The sequence below is a fragment of the Adiantum capillus-veneris genome, chromosome 15 (assembly GCF_014529385.1).
Source record: "Adiantum capillus-veneris isolate H3 chromosome 15, ASM1452938v2, whole genome shotgun sequence".
NCBI classification, from domain to species: Eukaryota; Viridiplantae; Streptophyta; class Polypodiopsida; order Polypodiales; family Pteridaceae; genus Adiantum; species Adiantum capillus-veneris.
Genome location: NC_140945.1, coordinates 88966411 through 88980079, shown reverse-complemented (window position 1 = coordinate 88980079; position 13669 = coordinate 88966411). Strand labels below are relative to the sequence as shown.

Sequence of the window (13669 nt, the reverse complement as noted above, 5' to 3'; positions counted from 1 at the left end):
AGGGCTACAAGCTAACTATTTTGTAATGGCTAAGAGCCATCTACTTGTAATCCACCAAGGATTTCTTTAAAGATCAAATAGATATACCCATTTGAATTTCCATCGCCTTTAATGGATATGCAAGAGTCCATCTATTAATGATTGTCTGGGTGTCACTTTCGCACCACGTTCTTTTAGTGTGAAGATCCAGGTGAGTTTTTTATAAACTTAACCTTGCATAGGCTTATATATACCATGATGTATGGATGAGATAAGTGTTTTATAACAACAGGACTAGCCACAAGAGCCCACGGGTATAGACTTTTATGTCTAGCACATATCCAGTTGAGAATGCGATTCCAACTTGAAAGGGTCTCATGTTTCTAGGCACTGGATGTGTCTCTTGGCGCACAATTTCTAGGGGTATGACCCCACTTGTGATTTACAAAATCACTCTATATGCATTGTTGGTCATTGATTGGCCTCTTCACAGTTGTAATTTCAAGAAACGGCATTTAAAATTTTCTAAGGGGTGGTCCATATGTTCCTTCGAGCAGACCCTCACCCAAGGATTTGGATTGCCAAGATCAAAGATTGTCGAAGCAACACCCACGGGTGGGAAGATGCACCACTCGCCATCTAGGTAAGTGTAAGGTATTTTCAACATCATCATAAGCATTTGATTTGGTTCCATTTTATTTCCAAATAAGTTTGAGTAGGTGTCCCCAATTTTGGGGTCATTAGTTTCCTTGGAATCTGGGGAGATGCGCTTAGGCTTTTAGGAGAAAAAAAGAACTTATGGCACGTGGAGAGAGAGAAAGAGGGTGGACATGCCATGTGTCGACGAGCGCAGAGAGACAGAGAGAAGGAGAGATTTTCTGTACGTCGGACGCGATGCGGTCTGTTTTGCTCGTTCCTCTGTCGGCATTGCTCCTCAGGTTGGCAGAGCAGTGGTCACCAGGCCTGCGCGAAACCTGGAAGGTGGGCTGGGCGCGGCGGTGATCTGCAGGCTCACATCTGCACGAGCACCAGGGGAGGCCGTTTTTTTGCCATTCGCGACAAGGCCAGCAATTGGCGCAAGAAGTTGCAGGGTGGGGGGCTGCGCCTCACTGTGGATGGGGCTGAGGAGCTCCTGTGCAGAGGCAGCGATGGGGAACCATGTGGCACGACAGCCGAGGGAAGAGAGGGGAGAGAGGGGGGGCGGATCTGGGGAGATTCGGGTTAATAGGCGTGTAGAGCCAGTAGGATTAGGAACCCAATTCTGAGCCCATTTGTTTTAATGAGAATCTTGGGAGATCCTTTGGTTTTGAATGGAAGAGGAAAGGAAAGAGAAGGATAGATTTACGGACAGCTGTAAAGGTGAGAGAGAGAGAGAGAGAGAGAGAGAGAGAGAGATTTTTTTGGACACTGTGCTAGGTTGCGCGACAAACGACGAAGCTGGGGGAGCTCGCTACGGCTATTTCTCCCTCTATATCGCACGGGCGTGGAAAGAGAAGACTGGCGAAGGGGGCAAATGGCGCATGCTGCACGAGAGAGAGAGAGAGAGAGAGAGAGAGAGAGAGAGAGAGAGAGAGAGAGGGCGTCTGATTGCGAACACAGAGAAAGAGAGGCAATCTACAGGAATGGCACGAAGCCTTTTTTTTAAAAAACCTTCGAATTAGCCGATTGGATCAGATTCGCAAGGAATCTCATTGACATTTTTGGGAAGCTGTTTCGTGCAGAAAAAGCAAGTGCAGGCGATTTCGACCTCAGATTTGCAGAGCTGTAGGAGATGGTGTTCAGAAGCAGGCCCGGAGGGGGGAGGGGTCTGCGCTCACTCGCGGGAAGACAAAGGAGAGATACAAGAGAGAGGAGAGAGAGAGAGAGAGAGAGAGAGAGAGAGAGAGAGAGAGGGAGTCTTTTCTTGGCCATGGCAAGGGGATCTGCCAAGATTCTGCTTAATTAGCGTGTAGACCTAGTAGGGGGAGTAATGCATTACACGCGAGTATAGTTTTATGCAATTTTCTCTTCAATCACATGACAAGGGGATGATTTAACACCACCTGGACTTCTAAATATTATATAAAAAACAAAGAATAGATCCTTTTTTTATTTGCAAAACTCACAATTGTGAGTGTGTGATAAATTAGAAACCAAAACATTTACAAAGAAAGCCATGCCCACACCGGGCCATGGCATCACACAACACCACCATAACAGGACATGATACATCAATAACATAAAACTTGAGGTTTCCACGGTATCCCACCGAACTGCCACCCCAACTAGAAAACGCCCTCAAGCTGGAAAACACAATACCATTCATACAAATAGAAAGGCTGACAAGGGAGCCACCCTCGAGTACAAACACCCACCAACGAGGTACTCCATGGTTACCCAAGTAGGATTAAAGGCGGCAAAAACAAAGAGCAAAGGAACACCATACCGGAGAGTAAATCGCCAAGGGGTCTCCACCAAAAAGCTAAACACCACCCGACCACCAGATGACTAGAACTCCATAAGCTGCAAAGGGAGCCAAGCCCCTTCTCGAAATCTTCTGACGAAATCCAATCCCTGCCATGAGCAATCGCACACCCACAATGACACAAAATCCAGGCCGTTATGGCGGGCCACGTGCCGGTTGAGCCTGCTTCCAAAAGCTTCCTACATGCCACGATGACCATCCCCGAGCTAGAACGCCTCGGCGCCTTCGACACCAAACCTTTCCATTTGTACCAACAAGGCGGGGGACTGCCCAACAGCCCGAGTTCCAATAAAAGGGAAGGAGGCGAAGGCGGGGGAGAGAATGAGAAGCTTGAAGTCATAGCCCCAACTCCATCACCCGCATCAACGAGCACACAAAGAACGAGAGCCTCGCCCCTCCAACCTCTTCTAAAGGGCCCCCAACCCATGAGTGAGCACACAAAAAATAGATCCTACAAATTTTAGTATGTAAAGCCGTTGAGGAGGGATTCTTTAGTTTGCTCGACCAAAAAAAATTAGGTTCCTTGATCCTACTTATAACTTGATGTAGGCTGTGTTGTCGTGTCTCTTCATTTTCTCTTTTGTATGCATGTAGTTGGTTTACATAAATGATGTTTCTCTCTGTTTTATGCTAGCAACTAGTGCAAACAACACTATTAACCTTTTTTATACAAAGGCAATAGGTTTTTTCTTAATGATAATTGGCTAAATAACTATAATGGGTTTATGTGGAGCCCAAAAGAGTAGTTAATAACCTTCTAATAGCACATGTATGGACAATTAAGTGTCTTGGGTACTTACATTATGGTCTTTTCCAAAAGTTCATATTTAGAAGAATATTGTGTTTCTCCACACAAAATGCAGGGTATATATTTTTGGAAAATATCACAAGAAACATCTACATACAATATTTATACTATTATAAAAGGGGGAGGGATTCCGGCCTCCCTTACCACGTGTGGCAATCACTGCTTGCTCCAACCAGTGCTCTGCAACCAGGTGAGACACACACACACACACACACACACACACACACACACACACAGAAGGCGACGCCTTTTCATCGATTTGTGGAGAGGTTTCGAATCATCTGATGTGTGTGTGTGTGTGTGTGTGTGTGTTGAATGTAAATGGCGTTCTCGAGGAGCAGCTAGCCGCCCATCCTCCCTGTTTTGACCAATAGTGCAACGCTACGCAAGAGAAGAGGGGGGTAGTGCACACACTACTCTCTACATGCAATTTTTCGAGCACACTGTAGTGATCAGACACACACACATACACCCACGCGCGTCCCCTCTCTCTTGTGTCAAGAGAGATTATCACTAGCAACAACGTTCACCTACTGTAGTAGACTAGCATCAAAAAGAGTGGGGGTAGCTCAAGGCCAAGAAGCAAAGTCATGGGTAGCATCGGCTTCACGTGGAGAGAAGTGCCGGCAGGTGTAATAGTAGTGGTAGGTGCTATGGTACAGCTAGAGGTTCCTAAGTAGGTGTTGTAGAAGGCAGAGAGCAAGGTGCAGCAATATATATATATATATATATATATATATATAGAGAGAGAGAGAGAGAGAGAGAGAGAGAGAGAGAGAGAGAGAGAAGGTGAGAAATAGGAAGAGATTAGAGGAGAAAGAAAGAAAGGAAGAAAGACTATATTAACAACCATCAAAGTTCTAAATCGGCCTATGGGACAAATCTATGCACAGTATATATATATATATATATATATAGAGAGAGAGAGAGAGAGAGAGAGAGAGAGAGAGAGAGAGACCCTACAAATATATTTTGTTGATAAGAACCCTGCTGTTGCAGCGAGAGTGTAGGTCATAAGCTCATCTATCTGCGGGAGCCCTACATTTCACTGCTCTGTTTTTCAGAGCAACCGACATCAACATGGTTGCGAATCTGCAATGGCCTCTCTCTCTCTCTCTCTCTCTCTCTCTCTCTAGCAACCAACCGAGCCCCTCCCTCATGCTCCGAAGCCCATTCATATATATATATCTATGAATGGGCTTCGGAGCATGAGGGAGGGGCTCGGTTGGTTGCTAGAGAGAGAGAGAGAGAGAGAGAGAGAGAGAGAGAGAGAGAGAGGCCATTCATATTAAACGGCTAGCTGTTGCTGGCCTGCTCTCCTCTCTTCTCCAACAACCAGAATCAATTACCTTTTACACCTCATTCTATACATCCAATCCAATCCTAGAGAGAGAGTATATATATATATATATATATATATATATATATATATATATATATATATATATATATATATATATATATATATATATATATATATATATATATATATATATATATATATATATATATATATATGAATGGGCTTCGGAGCATGAGGGAGGGGCTCGGCTGGTTGCTAGAGAGAGAGAGAGAGAGAGAGAGAGAGAGAGGCCAGTCATATTAAACGGTTAGCTGTTGCTGGCCTGCTCTTCTCTCTTCTCCAACAACCAGAATCAATTACCTTTTACACCTCATTCTATACATCCAATCCAAGCCTAGAGCGAAAGTTAGCTAGCTTAGGTACATGGGTTGAAAAAATCCACATAGGACCGCTTACAGTGCCACCGCCAGAGGCGGCGCCGTTGTACTAGTACCTGTTAATAATAGAAAATGGGGGATTCAAAAAGTGTGAGCATAAAAACTAAATTTTTTGGTTAACTCTGAGTTACATTGAGAAATCTCCACCTATGTAGTTTTTGACATAGTGAGATATCTTCCTTTGAGGTTGCCGTTATGTACATATGGAATATCTCCCTAGAAGTTGAGATGCATGCCTTAAAACAACTAACTAGAAGGAAAATACCCATTATCACTTTACAATGAAGCTTTTGGAGCACACTTGGGTGCAAGCTATGGTACAAATCCTAATTAAGAGGGCAAAATGGGGTAAAAACAATCAACCCTATGAAGGTTGCAAGCTCGTAACCTTCTCACTATAGCTCCAAAGGTGCCTTGCTTGCTCTTCATCACTAGCTAGATAAGAGCACTCTGCTTCGTTGCAGTCGACAAAGTACTTTCCCGAGGTTCCTTCCACATTTGGGTGGCTAGCCACATAGCACACTGTTGCGGCACCCTATTAAAAAAAAAGGAGGGGCCTTGTCAACCTCAACCATCCTCAATCAATTTGTTGATTAATAAAGCAAAAGCTTACTATTTCATATAAAAAACACTAAATATATATCCATGCATATAAGAAGAAAATAAACATCCATTGTGCCTTCTATTTTCACAAGGATGATCATACTTATGAATCTTCTAATAGCACAAAGCATCAATGAAAAAATAATATATCACTCACTTGTGGTATTGTCTTCATGAAGACCGATGCCACTCGAAATATTAAGTCTGCAAAGACGAGCACAATTTATACAAATGGAGAGTACGCTTTAAATGAAAAATCTTGCATAGCATTCGAAGTGTCCATTTTCTAGAGCCAAATTTGAAAGCTTACCTGTCAAAAGCCCTCCTCTGTCTCTGGTTATGTTTGTCTTTACAATGCCGGGATGAACAGAATTTACGATTACATGAGCTTCAACATCCTACATAAAGTGATTGTTCATTGATCATCACAACACAACCAAATTTGGTTTCTCGTAGTTGTTTGATGAACATTTCAATTAGTGTTTCAAAGGAATGCTTTGCAGGCTATCCAAAGGATGAACACACCATCGATGGACTACCAAAGACCTTCCTCTCCTCTCACCAAAGATCTTTCAAAGTATATGCATCCACAAAGAGGTTTTGAATGCACAATTGACAATTCTCTTAGTCCCTTTAGTGTTAATGTTTGATATAGTTTTCCTCTGTTTTTAAGGATTCATTTTATTAGTTGTTTAGTTGTTTTCCCTTTGTTATCAAAAAAAAATTCTCTCTCTCTCTCTCTCTCTCTCTCTCTCTCTCTCTCTCTCTCTCTAAGTTCTCATACTATTATTTATGCAAATGTCCTCTTTCTACTTTCTTTAATTTAGTATGCCTTTGTGAATCTTCACCTTGTTTAAGTCTCTTTCTTGGCAAGTACTTTTTAAGTAGCCTAACAAAAGAAGAGGATTTTCATACTCTTCATAAAATACCAACCTTAAGCCTTCTTGCAAGCTCCTTGGAGTGAAGAATATTGGCAAGCTTTGATTGTGCATAGTTGATGGACTCCACATAACTGCACAAATGAAACAGAAAGCAAAACCACCTTAAATAGACAAGTACCCATTTTCAAACAAAAAAGAGAACTATCTTGATGCTTTGTAGTTGCATACTCTCTTGGCAAACATCATTTAAAAGAGAATACAACTAGTAGATAAATAAGAGGAAGGACTGGCACGACTGGTATCGGGCCATCATTGTCGCTCTGACGGGGTAATTGGTTTCCGCTTTGGGAAACCTCATAGTTGTCTATTGATGTAATTTGATGTCCCTCAAGGCTCGAAACGAGCTGGAGGTGTCTTTTGTACATTATCTTGGTGAATACAATACATACACTCACTATTGTGAGTTTAGAAAAAAAAAAAAACACCTTTTGGTAGTATAATTTTACACTTTCAATTTTTTATCCAAAAAGCTTGACTGAAAGCTTTTCAAGATGAAAATTCGCAACAATTTCGGTGCGTTGCCCAATATTTGTCCTATGGGGTTTGATAAATATCCAACAATATTTTGTGCATTTTTCAAAAGTTGTTCCTATGTGTTTTGATAAATCTCAAGTACACTTAATTGCAAATAAATATTCTAAAACATACAAAACTTTTTTTTATTGTTATTTTAAATAAACACTAATTTTTGTGTAAAGTTTATAATTTTGTCAATCTACATCCTTCTTGTCTAGTTTGTCTCAATTGGTATTTTTGAATTTTCAATCGATACATCTAAGAGCGCTCGCCCATAGACCCCTTAATAAGTGTTGGAAAATCAAGGACCCTTTATGCTTGCACTTCTCTGCACGCTGATTGCAGCATGTGGGACGCCCTTTTTCATATGCATGTTCAAGGAGAGAAAACCAATTGCTACGGATATAGAAGGCGCTTTGTGAATGTGGGGGGTGGTTGAGGCACCTACCAACAAAAACGCTGCACTCGGTGGTAGTAACTTGGTTTCCTCCATCAAGGGATACATAGACACTGAATATCGAGGGGCCTCCCAAAGCGCCTTTAACGGGCCTATGGGAAGGGCATCTTAGGAGACACGCTTCTTGAACACTTGTTACAAAGAAGGCATTGCCCGAGTGACGATCTATGTGAAAAGCATCTTAGGCCTAGGCCACCATGAAGCCAAGGCCGATTGACCACATTTTTTGGATGTGTAATACAAGAGCAACCTCCTCTCTCTCTTACCGACAAGTGCGGTGCAAGTCAAAAAACACGAGTGAAAGCCAGTGCAAGCGTCTAGGCGTTCTTAACTTTGAAGCAAAGCCGCCCTTTACAGAAAAGGGATTGATGTGTAACCGAGTCTTGAACTCAACATGTGTTGCGGAAGAGAGAAGTCCGAGAGAGAGAGAGAGAGAGAGATTAGTTACCTGTGCTTGTCGTGGAGGGAGTGGAAGGCGATGCCATGCGTGCCCACCCACCTGTGCAGGCACGACGCCACGTTCACAATCCTGCCCTGCACACCCAACTCCTCTGCGCTTCTCACCATCCTCTCCAGCACCATCTCTGTTAGCAAAAAATGGCCTGCCCCACAACACGCACCAACAATACAATAAGCATAAGTTGCACGCAGCCAAACCAATTCACGAAATGATCCTTTTTAATTACCCGCATCTCACATTCATTAATTCCCATTGATTAAAGCGCTCAAACAACAAATCCAGACGATACCCACTTCTCACATAATTGATTAACTATCATTACCGCACATCGCACTAAGCAATCACCATGAATTTCTGTGAAATCCAGACAATACCCACTTCACAATTTGATTACTTATCATTACCCACATCTCACTATCAAGAATCACCATGAAATTTTGTGTGCGCGTGCGCACTCGCGTGCTACACACACACACACACACACAAATTTTAACATATGCAGTCCTAGTGGCCAATTCATGACCGTTTTGATTATTCTCAGATTGATTTATTACCCAAAACAAAGGCTATCAAGCAACAAAAAATCACAGTTATGGAGCTCTAAGATTTAGGCTCTACCCCTCAACATCTTTCTAACAACCCGAAACATGATTCATTCGGTTAAATTTCGAGCTCTATTTCCTACATGGCACTAGAAAATGCCTGTGCTTTGAACGATCTATCACGCTCTCAACATGATAGGAAGATATGTCCAAGATGGTGTAATGGTAAAAAATAATTGAGATCTTTCTAATGACCTTTGTTATTTGATCTCTGCATACCATTTATGCTTTACTCAAAGGTCTATGCATCTTTCACTACCTTCAGTGATACCAAATGTTAGCTTTTTCATTCCTAGAGCTACATGCAATCATTCTATGCAACACTCCACAATCAGGTCTTAATCGAGAGTGTAATGCCACTGGAATCAATAACTAGAATGAGTGTGCAAAGGTTCCTGATATGAGTCAATGAAAGGTCGCTGGTTAAACTTAGTACTTAGTGATCTATAGATTGGGGACTCCTCGGATGGCCTCAAATCTAAGCATCTTTGTACCTGAGCGCCTCTTATGATTTGAGTAAAGAAATGCAGCACAAGTCTACTGGTTTATGGTATCACAAACTCTACAAAGTTGAGCTGACATGTGCCTAAGATGATCATTGTATCAAGTTTTGCATAATTTATGCGTAAATGTGAGCAAGGATTGATTTAAAACCACATGTACACAAAGCTCAACTCTACTTATGAGTGCTCACCTAGATGGTTTGTGGCAAAACTCATCTCGAATCCATCCTCCGACTTTCGAAACGTTTTGCAAAAGACGCCGGCATTATTGCTGCAATAGTCAATGGAGCAGAAAATCAACATGAATGCCATTACTGGGGTACTCCTCTTCCCAACCTTGCTTAAAACTTCCAACAAAAAGGACAAAGCAAAGCTCTCAATATGGCATGAAGTACGTGTAGACAAGAGCCCAACTTGCTTTGCTACAGAAAAAACAATGATTGCAATAAGATCTCATTTTGAAGCTTTTGAAATTTGAAGCATATCAAAGAAGAATATATGGTCTTATGACTAGCTGTTTATGAGGCTGATGATTTCTTCATGATAAAAGGGAGGAGATTAGTATTGAGGATCGATCGATGCGTCGGTCCTCGATCCAACTACCTAAAACAGCATTATCTCAAAACACGCACTTTTCCTATCAATCTCTGAGCCTCGCCTTAATTAGATGAGAGCCCTCCCAAAGCAAAAGCAGGGTACAAAACAGTGAGCTAAGATCCCTTGCTACCCTTACATCACCCTTCTAGAAAGAATAGCAATTAGGCTGGGCTACTCACATGAGTATGTTCAATGGAAGGTTGAGGGCGAGGAATTGCTCGGCGAAGGAGCGGATGGAGGAGAAAGAGCTGAGGTCCATTTTGAGGGGTATGATTTCGGCATGTGGGGTCTCTTTCAGGATGGAGTCCTTGAGGGCTTGCGCCGCTTTCAAGTTCCTTGCGGGGATGATCACGCAACACCCCCTCTTTGCAAGGACCCTCGCTGTCTCAGCTCCAATGCCAGAGGTGGCCCCTGTTATTGACAAATCCATATAGCTAAATCACTCAAAATGTCATAACAACACAAAATATAGATTCTAGACTAGTATTCCCTATGTTAGTTCAAGTCCTTATAATGGGTTCAAAGCATTCATTCTTCATTGATGCACAACATGGAACCAGAAGGGGCCCTTTCTAATTATGTCACAAAATCATGATCTTTTTAGCTAGACAGCATTCCAATGCCATGCATTTGCCAACTATAGTGTCGACTGCCATGCTTTTTCCAATTAAGCTATTACGCCCCATCCACTGCAAGCAACAGTTATCGACAACTATGTGTGTTTGAAATGCCAAACCGACAACCCTTCCCGGACTCTCATGCACTGACAGGAAAACCTGGTTGCCAATATTGGGCCAATGAAGTATTGTGATGATCAAGGGACATAATGAGCTTCAGCTGCTATCACTTGATGACACACGTATGCAACAATTATACAACTCAATCTGCCTGCGACATCGCCAAATGATATAAGTCTGTGTGCAAAAAGACCAATCATAGCCTTCCCAAACTACAAATAACGACTGAGAGATGATCTCTAATGCATCGCACTAGGCCCAAATTCATCCAATGCCTAAATAGAAGTAAACACTAAGTAAGATCACACACCATTACTTGCAAGGTGATGAATATAAATACAAAGAGATGCAGTAATGGCTATCTGAAGGCGGGAGCACACCTGTGACAATGGCGGTGAGGTTGTGTAAGCCGAGTCCGCCAGTGACATCCTCTGCGGTGGAGCTTGAGCCAAACCCACTTTTGCCTGGTGCGCCAGTGAGGTATTCAAGCAACAAATTGCCCATGGTCTGTTATATAATTAGCTCTGAGTCTGATCTCTATTGACCAAGCAAATTAGTGTTGCGGTCGATCTGTGCGTGTGTGTGTGTGTGTGTGTGTGAGTGTGCACGCGTGCTTGAGCTTGCCAATGAAGGAATCACCGCATTACAACTCTGCGTGCACGAGCACAATAGCTGATCCCTGATGCCCTTCTATGTCTTGGGCACGCGCATGGGTAAGGGTAAGAGCCCCTCGGAACCAGCTAGTGGAAGTCGTATAAACAGGGGGGAAATGTGTGTGTGTGTGTGTGTGTGTGTGTGTGTGTGTGTGTATTGCGGGTTTGTGGTGTACTTATGTAAAACTATAGGCAGACAAGCCTGCTAATGAGGCCACCATCATTATGTAGCCTACGCTGTCTCCCTGTAAATTGTGAGTGTGTGTGTGTGTGTGTGTGTGTGAGAGAGAGAGAGAGAGAGAGAGAGAGAGAGGGGAGAGAGCTTCAACTGTGTGTCTAATGGCTAGGTGAGCTTCGGTTGAAGCTCATGCCTTGTCTCAAGACAATGCTTGGATGCCTTTGTTCGCTTGTCTGCCAATGGCCTCCCTGCTTTCACATGTAATACGATTGCCCCTTTTTATGCTGGCTCTAAAGCCTTTCCATTACCTCAAAGCTTCTTTCTTAGCGAGTGTACCACTGCCCAAAGTCAAATCCTTTGTATTATTCACTATTGAGTTTAAATCAGTTTCTCTTGTAAGTAGAGAATGTTCACACCCTACAATGGAACATTAGAGGGGCACGGCGTGCATAGTTGCTGGCACATTCTCGTCCTTCAGAATCAAACTCTCTCTCTCTCTCTCTCTCTCTCTCTCTCTCTCACACACACACACACACACATGGTATGCGTGATTGGTTGCTTCTTTTGTATGTAGTTTAATTTGTTTTGGAGGGTCACCATGCTCCCACATGTTGCAATGGCATCAGATGGTAGGCTATGCTTCTAGTGATGCACCAATCATGGTTTAAGAGAATATGGATAGTGAACATTTGAAGCCAATATTGCAGACCTTAGGAGTCTAGTGTCATCAATGATAATGAAAGATGTTTGTATGCTTGATCGATTTTCAATGTTGTTCTACATGCCTCATTCACACACTAGGTAAGTCTTCCATCTCTTCAGGTTGTATGAGGATCGACTGTAATGAATGTTAACATGTATCATCATCTTGCCTTGCATGAAGTGTTTGATTTCCATACCATTTTCACGATAGATGGCGGAAGGCATGTTTTGGGCATAAACGATTGCATATGGACAGAGAGTGTCCCTCTTCATCTTGAAATTTCTTGTCTCTCTTTGATATCACTCCAAGATGACATCCCAACATACAACTCATCAAGGAAAAAATTTGCGATCCCTAGAATGGACCACACTTTGGCCTTCATGTCAACCAATGCAATGCCAAGCACCATGTTTTTCTCTAGGAGCTATAGACTAATTCTTTGATCATTGACTTGTTTGCCCATGTCAACTTTTGGCATAATGCCACATACTTTGTATATGCAAGCATAGATGATTGCATATGTAGAGATATACCCCCAACGCGCATTGGTTGCGAGCAACACAATTGTTCCTCATCTTGCCCTTGGGTTTATCTTGCAACCAATGATACCCAAACCATTCCCAAGGAGGCATTTTTTCAATAGCTACTGGCTAATAATCTCAACATGCATTTGTTTGTCCATGTCAAAATCCTCCAAAATGGCATATGCCTCCAATTGGCATGTTTCCTATTATCGAATGTTGCAATCACTCCATGTACTTAGCACATTGAGTCCCAAAGTGATTGGCTTTGGTACATGCCCTCCTGTTGCATCCAAAGTTACCTTGGCTTTGGGACTTGCCCTCCTGCTGCATCCAAAGCTACCTTGGCCAACCCTTCCTAGGGATATATTCCTTTGAGTGCAATCTAGGAAATGCATCTAGAGAGAAACCCTTGAGGCTTGGAAACCATCTCTCAAAAAATAGGTCAGAGCCTCCTGACCATGGTTGCATACGTAATTTTTCCATCGAAAATGCACTACCCAATGTGCCCCTTTAGTATATTTTTTGAAATTTCATTGATTATAACAAAATGTATCATATTGACTTGCATGAAGTGCTTGGCTGCAATAACCAATTCATGATGGATGTAGGAATTTTTATTTGCATATAGATGATGAAAAAGCCGTACTCCATGTTTGTTAAAATTAGCTCAGTGGAGCTTCCTGGCCTTCTCCCTTGGACATATCTTGCAAACACTCGAAGAGATGACATCCCAAACATGAAACTCATCCATCAATTTTTGGGTTCTCTGTAATGGACCAAACTTGCACATGGATTGATCATCCATAGAAGGGGCACCCATACCTTGCTCACCATCCCCAGACTGTGGAGGAGTTGGCTCAAATTCAAATTGAACTATCTTTTGCCTCTTCTTCACTGCCATCCAAAGAAATTACCTGATATATATACACAATACTCTCAAAAAAATTTGCAACACTTTAATATCTACGAGGGACGAACACTTAATTCTTCTTCGTCCTTGCCAATGCTTTGAAAAATGGATACTTTCATTGATAAATTGGCTTTTTGCTTGGTACTTGTCGACTGAACATTGACCTTTTAAGAAGGATGGGCTTGTGAAGATTTGGCCCACCTATTCATGGACTGCCCAACTATTAAAGGGCTCACAGGGAAAATATGCAAGTGGGTCCAAAGAACATGGAAAATTAGTTTCTTCAAGACTAAC

The 13669-nt window shown here is 42.4% G+C and overlaps 1 protein-coding gene and 1 pseudogene across 1 annotated transcript; one reads left to right on the top strand and one right to left on the bottom strand.

The window, feature by feature from the left end:
* The first annotated feature begins 814 nt into the window (after nt 1-814).
* Nucleotides 815-1244, top strand: LOC147441034 (uncharacterized; annotated as a pseudogene).
* Nucleotides 1245-5082: 3838 nt separating this feature from the next.
* On the bottom strand, nt 5083-11490 carry LOC147441033 (short-chain dehydrogenase TIC 32 B, chloroplastic-like). The gene is made up of 8 exons (XM_086482783.1): nt 10788-11490; nt 9850-10081; nt 9265-9344; nt 7957-8110; nt 6528-6606; nt 5905-5992; nt 5752-5798; nt 5083-5526 (listed from the first exon to the last, which is right to left on the bottom strand). The coding sequence occupies exons 1-8, from the start codon at nt 10909-10911 to the stop codon at nt 5356-5358; spliced, it is 975 nt and encodes a 324-aa protein (XP_086338909.1). The 5' UTR covers nt 10912-11490; the 3' UTR covers nt 5083-5355.
* Between the last annotated feature and the right edge of the window lie 2179 nt (nt 11491-13669).